Here is a 17,229-nt window from a genome sequence, read left to right as displayed (position 1 = left end):
GCTCTTAACCACTGAGCCATCTCTCCAGCCCCACCCAACAATTTTTTGAAAAAAAGCTTTTTGGGAGTTTATTATAGACTTATCTTTCTCATGTTTGTTAGGTAGCCATCAAAGGTCTTACTATTTCAAAAATTAAAGTTGGAAATGCTACAGCATACCTCTAATCCCAGCACTTGGGAGGCTGAGGCAGGAGGATCAAAAGTTAATAAGGGCTGCCTGTGCTCCATAGTTAAACACTGTCTCAGAAAATAAAGTTAATGAAGGTGGCAATATTTAAAAGTCAGCTGCAGCAGCAGCATCACCACCACCACCACCACCACCACCACCATCATCATCATCATTTCAGGCTTAGAAATGGCAGGGGTGAATGACCACCTTGTCTCCCTGGCTTCAGCCAGTAACAGTAGTAACAGCTGTGCAACGTGGACAGTTCAGCAGTTAAGAATTTACAGCCACTCAGTAGAATTCTGGGGTGTGGTGGGGGCTGGGGATGGCGGAGATTTTGAACTTTCAGAGTATTTGTATTGCTTGTTAACATTTTCCTTTTCTCTTCCTTATTATTATTGTATTGCTTTATTTCTCAGTATCATTCGGTGGCTTTCCCTAGTGGACAAATGAGCGACTCAACGTTACACGATCAGGTTTTCTGGCTTCTGTTTCTAACCACTTATGAGAGGATTTGAGATTCAACATTCTTCAGAAAACTGAGATCCAGTGTCTCACTGTATCACTTTTTTGTTTTTAAACTTAAAATATTCTACAGCAGGCTTTTGTTTGGAAAAGAGAGGTTCAAAATAACAGTTGGATCACAGTGACCTGCTGCTGGTTGGCTGGCACTCCTTAATTATGATGTATTTTGGTGTTTATTGCTGCTTTGTTTCATTTGAGACAAAGTCTTGCTGTGTAGCCCAGGCTGTCTGAACTCAGAGTGATCCTACTCAGTCTCCCAAGTGCTAGGGTTAGAGGCATATGCCACCATACCTAGCTGACAAGTCTTTATAACTGATTGAATTTTTTAATACAGCTACTTTCTACCATTTCATTGGAGATTAAATTTACTCATTATGTGACATTAAAAAATATAAGGCATTTAATCTCTCGGAACATACAATATTAGCTGGGTCCGAGGGCTCTTCTTGATAACGTTTACTGACGCGTTTCCCATTTCAGGACAATGGAAGGGAAGACAGGGAACAGCAGCAGGACTCAGAGGACCAGAAGGAGGTAGGGGCACCCTGAGTGACCAGGTGACACCCTGTCAGAGTGAGCTGGCTGCACTAACTTCCTTAGGAAGAACGAAAAAGAAAGTGTGGATGTGCAAAGTGAAACAGCAAGTGAGAAAGGGCAGATTCCTGTTGATTATTAAGCTGATGTCTTTTCAGTTACAGGAAACTCCCATAGGCAGGTAGGTTTTCCGTGTGGAGCGGATTGTTCTAAATTACAGTAAGTAATGACTGCTCTCTAACAGCAGATCAGGGGCTCTCAGTACAGAAGCCACCAACTCTTAGGGTCACCTCACTATTATGCTAAAAATATAATCTCCATATTAATCACTTAGCTTTGCTTTTAAAACTGCAAGATTACACAAAAAAGAACACTTTTTTTTTTTTTTGAGGCGACCGAAATTAGTTACATGGAATCACATTAAGTTGACTGACACCATTTTTTAAAAATCCTATTATACACGCCAGCAAAAGTATTTAAAACCACAGCGCCACCGTTATACCTAAAGTTAATCTTTAATTTGCTTCATCTCCGATGAAGTGTTCTCCTTTCTACCACAAACATGGAAGATGATTCTAGCACTCTTTGGAAGGTGGCATTTTTAAAGGTCAAATATAACTCTGAGCTGATCTCAAATTATGTTCATAGAAAGTTTTGTATAATTCAAAGATCAGTGCACAGCTCGAATGTCACCTCAGGCGTGTCACTGCACTAGCACTAGGAAGTTCTGTTTGGTACTGTGAGTGTGTTTGGTACTGTGAGTGCAGAAAAGCAGACATGTGGGTCACCTCTAACACTCCCTGTTAAATCCTAGAAAAAGTAAATAGGACTGTTAGGTAACTACAAAGTAACTCTCCTTGAATTGAAAGAAAGCAGATACAGCTTTAAGGGGTGGGGGAAAAACACAGTTCATTTTGAAACTGCTGTTTCTTTTCTGTTTTCAAGGGGTAGGGGGGGAACAGTTCATTTTGAAACTGCTGTTTCTTTTCTCTTTTCAAAGATGCCACCAGCTCCACAAAGTGCTCCTGCATCAGAGCCCAGCAGCCAGGTGGTGGAGGTGACAGAAGATGCGAAGGAGGAAGTGAAGCCCCAAGGTACGAAAGTAGCCTTTCTCTCCACACGACACAATCTAAAGTCAAAGAAGTGCATTCATCAAGATTTTGTATTTAAAAATTAGATGATTGCGAGAGGTTCCTCTCGGTGTAATTTGGCAGTAGGTAAAGGACAGATTTCCTCACCCTCTACCATGAATGCCTTTGAAGCAACGTCATTAGTATAAATTCAGTGCAAAGTAATTAAAGAGAAGATGGGCGTGGTGGCGCACGCCTTAAATCCCAGCACTCGGGAGGCAGAGGCAGGCGGACCATTGTGAGTTCGAGGCCAGCCTGGTCTACAAAGCGAGTCCAGGATAGCCAAGGTTCCACAGAGAAACACTGTCTCAAAAAACCAAAAAAGAAAAAGAAGAAGAAGAAAAAAAAAAAAAAAAGAAAGAAAGAAAAAGAAAAAGGAAAAAAAAAAAAAAAAAAGAAGTAATTAAAGAGAAAATCCAACTAAGAGTGTTAAAGAGGTTCCTAGCAGGCAACCTATTTAGTATAAAAATAAAATGAAGAGCTCTATGAGCTGATTTTCTTATTGGGTTTGATTCTGTTTATGCTTGATCATACATTTATTCTGTAATGACCTAAATCCACCCATAGCCCTATCCCTTTCCAAAATTTCAAATGATTATGCAGATTGGAAGTTTACAGGATTAAAAAGGTAACAAAGTATACAAGACTATTGTATACAAGACAATGGCTATTTCACTCTAGCCATTTCTCCCTTTTCTTTTTTGTTTTTGTTTTTGGAGACAGGGTTCCTCTGTGTAGCCTTGGCTGTCCTAGAACTTGCTCTGTAGACCAGGCTAGGCTGGCCTTGAACTCAGAGATCCATCTGCCTCTGCCTCTGGAGAGCTGGGATTAAAGTCGTGCACCACTACTGCCTGGCTCACCATCACCATTTCTAGTTCTACATACTTAGTCACAATCTGTACCAACAGAGATATTTTACAATATTTAAAATTTAGAAATTTCTTCAATTCAATTCCAAGTATTGAGTGTTTAAGTGTGTTTAGCTGGTCTAGGCCAAATTAAAATAATAACTATAAAAGCAATTTTAAACTGTAAAATTGTATAGATGCCAATTGTAACTTCCAAGTGCTTTTTAAAATTATTTTTCCTTTAGATGATTTAAGAGAAATTATTTATTGTTCTTATTAATATATATTATAATGCATATACTTTAAGAATTAAAACTTCCTGAGCAGTGGTGGCACATGCCTTTAGTCCAAGTACTCAGGAGCCAGAGACAGGCAGATCTCTGTGAGTTTGAGTCCAGCCTGGTCCATGGAACAAGTTCCAGGACAGCCAAGACTACAAAGTGAAATCTTGTCTCCAAAACAAAACAAAAAATCCAAAAAAATAAATGAATAAATAAATACAAAGATTGAAAAAAAAATCTAAGTGGATCCATATAGGGAGTGTTTAAAAACAAAGAATTAAAACTTTCTAATCTTTAGTTTGCCTTTATTTTTATTTTCTGTTTATTTTTATTTATGTGTATGTCTCTATGTATAAGTTCACATTTAAGCAGGTACCAAGAAGGTGTTGGATCCCTGTAGCTGGAGATACAGGTGCTTGTGAGCCTCCCATATGGGTGGTGGGAACTGAACTCTGGTCCCTGCAAGAGCAGCAGGCTTTAGTAACCACTGAGCATTTCCTCCCGTCCCTGCCTCTTTTGTTTTTGCTTTTTTTTTTTTTTAATGGGATTTTTATTTAATAACACATGTATCCTGGGAGCAATTGTGTCCACCCATGCAGGACAACTCCATTCAAACCAAACTCTTTCTTAAAGTTGTATTTTGAAATTAGCTTATTAACAGGCATGTTTTCAGAAGGCTTTTCCACACATCCTTAGTTTTAGTTAATTCACCTATTAATCCCATTTTTTCCTATCGCATGGCCCCATCCTCATTAATCCTTTAATTCTCAGTATTCTTCCCTCTCCTTTTTTTTCTTAAATTTTGTAGTTAATGTAATTTTTGTACAATATATTTTCATACTTTTCCTTCCACAGATCCTCCCCACCCACCCAACCTTATGTTCTTTCTCTCACTCTCAAAAACAAAAAACAATAAAAAAAAAGAAGGGGGGAAAAAAAACCAGAACAGGAAACACACACAACACAAAAACCACAAAAATGAAAATCAAAAGAAACAAAAGACCAATAAGACAAAAAGTGCCAAACAAACAAAAAGTCTACCAAAGTAGCATCAAGTCCATGCTGTGCTGGCCGACTGCTCCTGGGCATGGGGCCTGCCCTGGAGTGTGGCTGATGTTCCCAGGGACACTCTACTGGAGAAGACTAACTTTCCCCTTGGCAGTGGGTACCAGTTGCAGATAGCTTCCCAGTTAGGGGTGGGACCCTTGCCTGCTTCTCCATCCCAATACCGCAACCTCGTTTGACTTGAACCCGTGCAGGTCTTGTGGCTGCTGCCACTGTCTCTGTGGATTCACGTGTGCATCAGTCCTGTTGTGTCAGGAAGACACTGCTTCCTTGGAGCCCTCCATCACCTCTGACTCCTCCACCCCTGCTTTTCCCGGGGTTATTTTTTAATACGTTTCAACTTTCAATATAATGTGTGTGGCTGGTACACATTGGAGGTCAGAGGACAACTTGCAGAAGTTGGTTTTTTTCTTCTCACCAGGAGGGTTCCAGTGAGGAAACTGAGGCTGTCAGGCTTGACTGCAGGTGCCTTTGCCCGCTGAGCCATTACTAACTTTTCAAACTTCTCTTCCTGGCAAGTCTTAACCTGTCTTCCCTCCCCTGCCCATGCTCCATCACTGCCTGATTTTACCTTCCTCCTCATTTCCTCCTCCCCCGCCTCCTCCCCTCTCAGCAATACCCCAGAAGCACACTTTGTATTTTCCTTAAATCACTTGAGCCAGTTTTAAAAATTAACTTTTCATTTAAAACATGCCAGACGGGATTGTGAACAAGGAACCTGATTATAAATTCAATGAAGTGTTTAATTAGCTTGTGGATGATTTGTACCTGCATGACTTCATATATGCATTCTGCCAAGGAATTTAGTGCCCCCCTCCCCACACTGCCCTCCTCCCCTTCTAAAGTATAAATCGAACCTTTGTGGACTTTCCTGTTCTGGAACTTTCAGTTTCTTTACTATGTGTGTTCCATTCGTTGCTCTGTAACTCTCAGCAGTATGAGTGGAAAACATCACGGCTGCTTCGTATGCTAACAAATGAGCTGTGGTGTTCCTGCTTAGTTGATAATTAATCATAATAAACCTTATATTCAGACTCTCTCTTAATATACCTATGCATATACAGCACAGTGTGTGTGTGTGTGTGTGTGTGTGTGTGTAGTGTAGTGTGAAAAGGAGCTGTTATTGCGATTTCAACACGTCAGAGGAAGTATCACAATCCTTGTTATATACTTGTCAAAATTAAATTAGCTTGCCAAGCGGCTACCATAATGCATTCAAACCCTTGGGGGTTTTTTGTTGTTGTTGTTTGTTTTTGTTTTGTTTTGTTAAATAGAAAACACTGGGGTTGAATGCACCATGTTCTTTATCCCAGCTGTTCTCTTTTTTTTTTTGAGCTATGAGATTAATTTTCATTTTAGAAATCCTTAAACAAGCAAACAAAACTTGTAGTCTCCCTGGCTCTGTTCTTACCCCACAAGCTCGGAGGTTCGACAAAGCTCTGCAGGGAACCCCGAGTTCCTGTACCCAGCGGATCTCAGTTCCAGCGGTGTTTGGTGGTGCGTCACCTCCATCTTGAGCAAACGGTTGCATCTTGTTGAGAAATGCTGATTCTGAAACCACGGGCAGCTGTGTTTCAGGCAGGGCCTGTGTTTGAAGAGCATCCCACAGCTTGTCGAACCACTGCCGGGCCAGTTTCAGCGGCTTAACCAGTAGCCAGTGCAGAAAATGACAAATGTCACCTTTAAAGTCTAGACCTTTCAAATTATGAACAAGGGGTTCCTCTATATTCCTTTCCTAGTGACTTGAAAGTATTCATGCCTCCGTAATATATGAGCAGAACTTAATGTTAATAAACTCATCTAACAACTTGAACTTCATGCTGTCGTTTTGGTAGCTTTTCTCTATATTTCTTCTCTTTTCTTCTAGCTTTGCTTTCCCCCCACGCCCCACCCATCCCCTTCCTTTATCTCTCTTGACCACCCTCCATCCCCTCTTTGGTTTTGTTCTCCCCTTACTTCCATGGTGTTTCCTTTTACTGATAATATCATATTACTAAATTAAGCAGTGTAATTCAATTTTTATTTGTTTGTTTGTTTCGAGACAAGAGCTCACTATTTAGACCTGGCTGGCCTGGAATTGACCATGTAGAGCAAGTTAGTCTAGAACGCAGAGGTCTGCCTGCCTCTGCCTCACAAGGCGATTCTCAGATTAAAGACATGTGCCACTACACCCGGATGTATGTGTGTGTGTGTGTGTGTGTGTGTGTGTGTGTGTGTGTGTATATATATATATATAATATTATATTATATATAATATATATATTTACTTTAACAATTAATACACATGAATAACTTTTGAAAAATTACAAAGAATGATGTGAGTGCAGTATATTAACAATATACAAAATAGCAATATACATCATTTTCAAAAAATAATGAAAAATTTAAATTGCTTTTTAAGAAGTTGTCTAGTAGCTAGAACTATGAAGGTTTGCATGTTGGGGCAAGAGCCTGAAAGGTTCCTAATTCTGGGAAGAGTTTGGAAAATTGATGCTGAAAACCAACTCTAGTGCTTCGAATAGTGATGGAGAAATCGATCATTATTTATCGAGCGGCATGTAAGTGAAGCAGTCAGTCTATCTGGAAAGGGTTACGAATGCCCAAGTGCAGACTACTGGAGAACCCCTTGGAAACTATATTCAAATAAGCTTCCAAACTAGCTTGCCCTCGGGGTGCTTCCTCGACTGGTGATCCTTGAATTCCGAAGCCACCCAGTGCAAAGGCAGCTGCAGACAGAATCCTGATTTATTGACCCTCCTACGGCAGTGCCTCCTTTTCTTTCCTTGATTTTTACGGCTCCTAAAGAGGTGCTTAACTAGAGCCATAACCAAGCACACATCTCCACTCCATGTTTCAGTGCGGGCAATGCAAACAGTGGGATTATTGCTTAGCAACCGAGAATGGCCTACCGCGCCCGGGAGCACTAGCAGGCTGCAGTGAATAAAAGAGAACGCCCTGGATTATTTGTAGGTTTATTAAGGAGCCATTGTAGATGGGTAGGTATTAACTTGCTATAGCACTACCATTGACTCAAGCAAGCACACATGTGTCTTGATTTGTGCTGGACAAATTAAGAGAAAAGCAAGTACATTAAAGCCTGCAGACTTAAACCAATTGCTTTCATGCTAATCTTAAAAAAAAAAAAAAAAAAACGAGTAAACATAAAATTATATACTCCTAAGTATGTGAGTGTTTTAGTTAGTTTTTTTTTTTTCTGTCGCTATGATAAGAACACCCTGACAGATGAGACTTGAGGGAAAGTGTTTAATGGCTCGCTGTCCCAAGTTCAAGTCTGCAGAAACGCCAAGGTGGCAGGAACTTGAAGCGCCCAGTCACGTCATCCCATCTACAGCGAAGAGCTGAAAGCAGAGAGTTCCAGTTGCTCAGCCGGCCTTCCCCACTCATTCAGTCTCGGGGGGGGGTCACAGTCATGGACTGACCCACCCCACAGTGGGGCTCCCCTCCTCAGGTCCTCTTCCCTCCTCAGCGGTGCAGTCCAGCTAACCCCCAACCGACCGACAGGCCTGCCCAGCGGTCGGAGCAATTCTAGATTTTGCCAAGTTGGCAGTCAACCCTGACCATCATGGTGACAAAACAGAGCAGAGCCCTCCTCGTACCCTCTCCGGCTACCAAGTAACCTTATTTGTAAATCCAACCCATAGATGAGAGAGCCGCATGCTACCCTTCCTCGATTTCCTCTGACTGGAATGAGTGATTTGGCCCCAGGGGAAATAAAACCTGAATGCGGTTCATAAATACCATCTACCTTTGGACCCAGGGCACTTGACAGATGGGTTTTCAAGGGATTCCTCACAGACTATTTGATTTTTTCCCTTGGGTGGAGGGGGGGCGGTGGGGGGGTTGGGGGGGGGGAAAGATAAACTTTATTCTCTGGAACATTGATTTTCTTTTTCTGCATCTCATTTTAAATCAGCAAAGCCGTTTTCTAATGAAATCGTCCATGCTCTCCAATTCTGTAAAATTAGTTGATGCATAGCAGCTCTGGCCACAGAGACGCCCTGTGGATTCTGAAGCTCCTTTTCAGAGTCCTGAGCAGTACAGCCCAAAAGCCACTGTCCCCACAGTGGGGACTCTTCTTTTAAAGTATTTTATTTGTATGATTTTTTCCCCAGGTATCTGTATATTCATGTCTCTATGTAGGTATATGCAAGTGCCTTAGGAGGGCATTGCATCTCCTAGGCCTGGAGGTATATATAGGTGGTCGTGAGCCATCCAACATGGATGCTGGGCCCTAAACTCAGGTCCTCTGGGAGAGTGCTACGTGGTCTTCACCGCTGAGTCCCCTCTCCAGTGCCTACAGCAGGAACCCCTGCTCTGGCTGATGGGATTGAAATAAGTGGTTTAGCCAAGGAAGAAATAAAACCCTAAAGGAAGGTTTGAAACATCCCATTCACCACTGGACCCAAGATGCCCCAAAGACGAGTTTTCAAGGCTTTCTGTAAATTGATACCAACCACCCTGAAAGTTACTTAGCAGTAATCTTGTGAGTGAAATGCTTGTGCTTTGACCCTGTGTTTTGGTACTTCCTGTTACTATTTTAAAAAATAAAAATTAACACAAGCTAGGGTGACTTATAAACAGCATAGATTTATTATTTATAATTAAGGAGGTCGGAAAGCCTTAAGATCAAGCAAGGTGCAAGCAGATCTGATGTCTGTTTGAGGGCCCACTCTGCCTCCAAACCCCCCCCCCCCCGGAATGCACTATCCTCTGTGGGAAAAGAGCACACACTGTATCCTCAGATGACAAGGAGGTGAGAGGGGCAACGAAAGGGGCCTAGCCCGTTCTCTCTGTCCTTTTTAATATTTTTTAAATGTGTGTGTGTGTGTGTGTGTGTCTATATGTAGCATTCATGTCTATTTAGTAAATCACCGTCATCCTTGCAGGTCTGAATAATTCATAATAAAAAATAGTTTTTCTAACTAGCCACAACTATGATGTTATGGAGGCTCTCTCTATCTTGTCTTTCTACTGTAGCAATGATATTTGTTGCTAGGTTATTACAAATTGGAACATGTCTCAATAGCTACTTTTCCACCATATTAGAAATTAATATAGAAAAAAAATTCAGCTGTTTCTATCTTCACCTATATCCACAAAATAACAGAAGCAAGTAAAGTAGCAAAGCAATATGTAGACATGATCCTGTTGTGGCACCTATATCCTTCTTTTTTAATTTTTTATAAGATTTATTTATTTATTATGTGTACAGTGTTCTGCCCACATGTATACCTGCAGGCCAGAAGAGGGCACCAGATTACACTATAGATGGCTGTGAGCCACCATGTGGTTGCTGGGAATTGAACTCAGGACCTCTGGAAGAGCAGTCAGTGCTCTTAACCTCTGAGCCATCTCTCCTGCCCCTATATTCTTTTTCAGTGGATAATAAGACCCCAAAGTTCAAGACCAGCCTGCTCTACAAAATGAGACCAGGACAGCCAAGGCTACACAAAGAAACCCTGTCTCAAAAAACAAAAACAAAAACAAATAGACAAACAAGACCCCAAAGTATTGCATCCCCATAGCTATGTCAGGAAAAAAAAAAAAAGAATGAAAGAAAGAAATTTCAAGATTCCCATTAACTCTTCCATTCCAGTCAGCTCAGCCCTCACAGGAACAGAAGAAAATACCTGCTAACCTATTGTTCAGAGTGTGAGCCAGCCACGCTCTGGGACCCCAGGGCCAAGCCAGTTGCCTGAGAAGAAAAGTTCTAGTCAACCACGTAAAGGGATGTGAAACTGTTTTGAGGTTTTTGTTGTTGTTAACTATATTCTAAAGTCATCAATTAAATGCTATTTCTAATATTTCTTGTGTTTTTTTAATTTTAAAAATTATGTGTATGTGTATCTGTGTGTGGCTATGTGCCCATGAGTGCAGGTGCCCAACAGGTGCCTAAATATCAGATGTCTCGAGGCAGTAGTTACATGTCCCTGGGAGCTTCGTGGTGTTGGTCTTGGGGACCTACCGGAGTCCTTTGCATGAGCAGCAGGAACTCATTGTTTGTTTGTTTGGTTGGTTGGTTGGTTTGGTTTCTCTGTGCAGCCCTGGCTGTCCTGGGCTTGCTTTGCAGACCTGGCTGGTCTCCACCTCACAGAGATCCACCTGCCTTTGCCTCCCTGAGTTCTGGGATTACAGGCGTGCGCCACTGTGCCTGGCAAGGTATGAATCCTTTAACCACTGAGCCATCATCTCTGTAGCCCAACACGTCTAGTGTTTCTTACATTTAATTTGGTTTCTTCTTCTCAGATGCTTCAGTAAAGGACTCCCACGCACCTCCCACAAATGTCGTGTTCAGAAAACCTGCAAAAGTGATTCTTGGTGTAGATGAAGTGGAACTGAAGTTAAGAGCACAGCAACCGTGGAGGAAACATCTTAGTGAGAGAATAGAGGCCAGAGCCCAGGCCATGCAGCAGCGAGCGCTGGAGATGGAGAGCCTGGCGAAGGAACAGGAAAAGACCACAAAGAAGCTCCCTATGGATGACTTGGCTAGAGAGTGGTTTAATACTGAAAGCACGACGCTGTCCACCCGGGCGTACTTGCTGGACAAGCTGCTACCCACCTTGGTCCCTGGAGTCGAACACATGTTAATGCAGGTGGAAAAGAAAAAGCTTTTGAGCCGAGCTGACATCCCAAGCAAGTTTGATCCAATTAATTATCTAGGGGAATATTTAATGAGAAACAACACTCACTATATCAAAGACCCAGGGATGTCTGGCTACCAGAGAGTGATGAAGGATGTCACGGAAGAACTGAAGGTTCATGTTCCTGATACGATCGGCAACAGGTACAGTCTGTCGTGTGCTCAAGCGATGATCTTTCTCACAATGAACGGCTAGCACAACAATGATGTGAGCGCAAACCAGACTTGAAAGAAATGATTTTAGAGTTAGCCAGGAAGCGTTTGTTGGCGGGAGGTGGTGGCTCACTCACGTAACCCTAGTTCTTGGGAACTAAGGCAGATTCAGTTTCTTTTCAATAATTCTAATGAGTGGAGAAGTCATTTCATATAAGACACATTTTTCTTTTATGTAGTTAGCATGTGGAGGGTGCACGCACCCGTGGAACACGTTGGAGGCCAGAGGACAACTTCTGGCCGTCGCTTCTCAGCCTCTTCCTTTTTGAGGCACGGTGTTTCTTATTCCTGCTGCTGAGCTGTGTGCTCCAAGCACATCCACGGTTCCACAGTCAGGCTCTGTATCTATAAAGCTCCTACTACGTGCTTCACATTTTCCCAAAGCACGGCAAGGACTGATGAACTAAAGTTAAGTTTATTTGCTCTGTTTTATTGAGACAGAGTTTTGCTTTGCAGTTCGAAGTGGGCTTAAATCCACTGTGCGTGCGTGCGTGCGTGCGTGCGTGCGTGCGTGCGTGCGTGCGTGCATGTTGAGGTTGGCCTCAAACTCATCAGAATCCTTCTTCAGCCTCTCACGTGCTGGGATTACAGGCCTGCATCACCACACCTAACTAACTATCTGGATTTGGTTGTCACATTAGGACTTCAAGTATATATTTATCTCTGTATTGGGCTCCTTGCACTGGAGAGTTAACCTAATTCAAAAGCCAAAATATATATTTTTAAAAGTTGTACAGTAGCTGGGTACGGTGGCACATGCCTGTAATCCCAGCACTCAGAGAGGCAGAGGCAGGTGGATCCCTTTAACTTTGGGGCCAGCCTGGTCTACAAAGTGAGTCTAGGACAGCCAAGGCTATGAGAAACCTTGTCTTGAAAAAACAAAAATAAATAAATAAATAAATAATTTAAAAGCTGCGCAATAAGCTGGTAATGGTATTACATGCATTCAGTCCCAGGACTTAGGAGGCAGAGGCAGGTGCATCTCTGAGGGTTTGATGGCAGCCAGTCCATGTAGTGAGCTTCAGGAATGCTAGAGCTACTTAGTGAGACCCAATCTCAAAAAACAAAACCAAAATAAAGCAAAATCTATACAGCAGGAAGTTTTCTTTCTCTTGTCCCTCTGTCTACCCAGCTGTGCTATGTATCCTTACTGAGATTATTTTTATGTGGCCATTAGCAAGTACAAATATGAATTCTTCAGTTTTATTTCTATTATAAAAGCATATGATAAGAGTTGCAAATATCCCATTTCCACTCATCTTTTGTTATGCAGCTGGATTTAACTTTTATAACATCCCAATTTGAGTCAGTTACTTGTTAAAATATTACAAGAACTTGCTCATATATTCTTCTGGCACTCTGATTGATTGATTGATTGATTTTGAGACAAAGTCTCACTATGCAGTCCTGCTTGGCCTGGTACTTGCCACGTAGCCCAGGCTGGCCTTGAACTCACAGAAATCCACCTGCCTCTGCCTCCAAGTGCTAGAATTAAAGGTCATGCACCACCACATTGATTGTGATACCAATTTTTATTTTAATTTATTTTTATTTTAAATCATTTTAATTTAATTTATTTTTATTTAAATATTGATTCATTTGCAGTTTATGCTACTCTGATATATAAAATACAGATCTCGTATTTCTTTTTCTTGCTTTCTTTTTTTTATTAATTTATTCATGTTACATCTCAATGGTTATCCCATCCCTTGTATCCTCCCATTCCCCCCTCCCTCCTGCTTCCCCCCGATTCCCCTCCCCTATGACTGTGACTGAGGGGGACCTCCTCCCCCTGTATGTGCTCATAGGGTATCAAGTCTCTTCTTGGTGGATCTTGTATTTCTTACCTTAGTAGGAATGCTGCTCAGTTTACTGCTTCACCATCAGCAACTTACTTTATATGTTCATTCTATTTGGATCTAAAAGCAAATATTTCCTTGTGTTGGGCCCTAGTTGAGGAACTATTGATGGCTGATGGCTTCTCAGGGGAGGAGGGAGTTTTCTTAAGGATGTTGCCCCTGTCTCTCCCACACACTCTGTGCGTACATGAGCAGCACATACTGGACTCAGTGTGTTATATGGGGGGGGAGGAGAGGGAGAGAGAGAGGGAGAGAGAGAGGGAGGGGGGGAGAGAGAAAGAGACAGAGGGAGAGAGAGAGAAAGAGAGGAGACAAGGATGGGCTGCGGGGAGTAGTTAGGGGAAGGCGTTAGTGATAAATGTGATTAAAATATATTTTATACATGTGTGAAATAATTGAAGAATTAATAAAACATAGCATTCTAAAAATGATGTAGGGTGTGGGGATTAGCTCAGGACGTTTACCTGATATGGACACCCTGGCCTCAGCCTAATGGATACTGGCGTTGTAAGTGTGCATCATGGTGCCGGCTTTTTGATTGGTTGGTTGGTTGGTTTTTGAGATAGGGTTTCTCTGTGTAGCCTTGGCTGTCCTGGACCTGCTTTTTAGACCAGGCTGGCCTCAAACTCACAGCGATTTGCCTGCCTCTGTCTCCCTGAGTGCTGGGATTACAGGTGTGAGCCACTCAGCCCAGTTATTTTTTGTCTTTTGTTGTTTTTAATTTTGAAAATTTGAGCTCCTAATCACATTGGCCTAGTTACTGACTTGCTTTATCTTATAATTTGTACAGGATTGCCTCAAAATAAAAATGAAACAAACCCATGATAATAAAAAATAGATCACTTTTTAGATTTATCCAAAGCTGTTTATATATTAAGTGAAGTCATAGAAAAACCGAAGAAAGCTGGGCATTATGACTCATGTTTCTAATCACAGCATTTGAGAAAGTAAGACAGTAGGCTTGCCACAAGTTCGAGGCCAGCCTGAGCCACATAGCTTGTTTCAGGAAGGACAGCCTGGGCTACAGAGTAAAACTTAGTCTCAAACAAAACAGCAACAAAAAGAACCTCTGAAGAAACTAGGGTATATTTGTGTCGTGTGTATGAGCGTTTTGCCTGTACGTATACCTGGCCCCACACGTGTGCCTGGTGCCCATGAAGGCCAGAGGGCACATCAGATCCCCTGGACCGGAAGTCACACATGTTTGGGAGCCACTGTTTAGAGACTAAGACTCGAACCTGGGTGCTCTGGAAGAGCAGCCGGTGCTCTTAACCTTTGAGCCATTTTTCTAGCCCTAAAAGTCAGGATTTAAAATCTTTTATTTACATCAAGAATTTTTTTTTTTTACTTTGCTTACACTTTATGTTTAATTAGTATAAATAACAGTGGGTCACACGCCCGTGTCACACAGTTTGTTTCACTCCCTGTCTTATTTCCTGCCGACATTTCCACACACCCATGTCACACACTGTCTTATTGTTTGCCTTTCTTCTTTCCCTCTCCCCATTATTTATACAAACAGATAAAAGTCTTTTTAACCCATGATTCAAAATCATGAAAATGTTGCCACAGTTGGTTACATAAACGTTGGAATAGTTTTGCTTGGCAAACTGAGTCACAACTCCTCAGACTTGCTGTTCTTGTATAAAAGCTGCTACTGGCAACATGTAAATGAGTCGGCATGGCTGCATGCCCTTGAAACCTTAGTTATGGGTCGTGAAATTTGAATTTCACATCATTTTCACACACCACAAATTATTTCTTTTGATTTAAAAAAAAACTTTAAAATTTATCTACCAGCTTTCTGCCACATGAAGCCAGCCTGTAAGTGGGCTGGGTTTGGGTTTACAGAGCCCTAATGTTATTTATGAGGTCTCTCCAAGATCTAAACAACAGGGTGCCTCAACTCTCATAACCTTTCCCCAAATCTCCATATCTTCCTCTGAATGTCTATACTAAAACTGATTAAGAAACCTAAAACTCTTTGTGTCTTTAGTGTCTTCTATATAGAGTAAACAACTAATTATATTTGTGTATATGTAATTGTATCTATTTATTTATTGGTAGTGCTGAGGTTGGAACCCTGGACCTTGAGGATGGCAGGCAAGCACTCTACCACTGAGCTATACCCCTAAGCACTAGTAATTCCTTTGAAATTATGCATATATATGTATATAAATATGACATATATGTGTAAGAGAATGCCTGGGTTTTGCATGTGTGTTCTGGTTTGCTTTCTGTTGCTACAATAAAACACTCTGACCAAAATGAACTTAGGAAAAAAACAGGGTTTCTTTGGCTTACACTTCCAGATCACAGTCTGTCACTGAAGAAAGTCAGGACAGGGACTCAAGCAGGAAGCAGAGCAGACACTGTGGAGGAATGCTGCTTGCTGTCAGAAACGACACAGCAGCTTTGCTCACTATCTGGCTCACCCACTAGCCCGTGCTTAGCTCCGTTTTTTACATATCCCAGAGCAGGCTCCCTGCCTGGGGAATGGCACCGCCCTCAGTGGGCTGTGCCCCCCTGTATCACTTAGTAAGCAAGATATTCCCACTGACCAAACTGATGGGGACAACCCCTCAACTGAAGCGTCTCCTGTGAGGTGGTTCTAGGCTGTGTCGAGTTGACAACTAAAAATAACCAGTGCAACGTGGAAGTGAAACTTTTGTTTTCAACAGAAACAAGGGTTTAGTAAGTGTGAGTCCCTGCTTAAGACATCAAACCAGTCAAGGTTAACAGTAAAGGCCCTGGGCTCCCCTCCCAACACACACATGTCCCGAATGTTCAAACTGCTACATTATTCCTCAGATTTCTCTAAGTCAGATCCTCTGGTAATGTGGGTTAAAATAAAGCCCACTGGGGGACATTGGGCAAAAAGAAACCAAGTGAAGGGAGCTTTAGTGCGAGTGAAAATGTTCCACCAGCAGGCAGCAAGCAAAGCCACTGAGCCTAATAAATAGTTTAAAGCACACTTCTCTTTGCCATCTGTTCTTACTGAGCGATGTGGGAGGTTGCACCTAGACCTATTCCCATTTCAAAAAAAAAAAAAAAAGAAAGAAAGAAAGAAAAGAAAAGAAAAGAAAAAGAAAACCAACTTGGGAATTGATTTCAAGGCCATAAGTGAAAAAAACTGGACAAGCCCTTCCTCCTGTCAGAAAAATAGGTAAACCTCAAGTAGTACATACAACCAGGCACCTGTCACTTGTCAGAAGTTATAAGAATAAGAAACGGGGGCTGGAGAGATGGCTCAGAGGTTAGGAGCACCGCCTGCTCTTCCAGAGGACCTGAGTTCAATTCCCAGCAACCACATGGTGGCTCACAACTATCTATAGTGAGATCTGATGCCCTCTTCTAGTGTTCAGGTGTACATGGAGGCAGAACAATGTATAATAATAATAAATAAATAAATCTTAAAAAAAAAAAAAAAGAATAAGAAACGGGCATACCAAGACCCTGGTCTAGGAGCCTTTGCCAGACAATGACATGACACACAAAGACAAGTTTGTTTGACTAATGTTTGTAGAGCTGGGAGTTTGAATGTTTCAGACCATCTTGAGGAGTCTCAATTTCTTTATTTGTGTGTATGCGTGTGCCTGTATGCTTGCATGTACATTATATGTGTCCCGGTGCCTTCGGAGGCCAGAAGAGAGTGTTTGGTCCCATGGCACTAGAGTTAAAGGCAGTGATGAGCTGCCTGGCATGGGTGCTGGGAACCAAACCCCAGTCTTCTGCCAGAGCAGCAAGCACTCTTAGCCACTAAGCCATCTCTCCAGCCTTGCTTAGTTTCCACTGGAGCAGCTGTAGGAATCCATGAAAGAGTTAAAGAAATCAGAGGCTTTGTCTGGATCACTAGGATTAGAACTTCATCTCCCTCTGGCAAAAGTCCAAAATCTTTTGTATGCCAACAATGCCAATGGCAGGCATTTGTAGCTGATTCAGACAACC

The 17,229-nt window shown here is 42.0% G+C and overlaps 1 protein-coding gene across 1 annotated transcript in view; it reads left to right on the top strand.

Moving 5' to 3' along the window:
- The window catches only part of Efcab5 (EF-hand calcium binding domain 5), a 129,128-nt gene that overhangs the window by 10,154 nt on the left and 101,745 nt on the right, over positions 1-17,229 (top strand). The window contains exons 2-4 of the mRNA XM_051158381.1: positions 1,171-1,224; positions 2,225-2,318; positions 10,816-11,353. Coding sequence (XP_051014338.1) covers positions 1,171-1,224; positions 2,225-2,318; positions 10,816-11,353 — 686 coding nt within the window. The remainder of the gene's footprint in view (positions 1-1,170; positions 1,225-2,224; positions 2,319-10,815; positions 11,354-17,229) is intronic.

Source organism: Acomys russatus, chromosome 16 (assembly GCF_903995435.1).
Source record: "Acomys russatus chromosome 16, mAcoRus1.1, whole genome shotgun sequence".
NCBI classification, from domain to species: Eukaryota; Metazoa; Chordata; class Mammalia; order Rodentia; family Muridae; genus Acomys; species Acomys russatus.
This window is presented reverse-complemented; position numbering and strand designations above follow the sequence as displayed.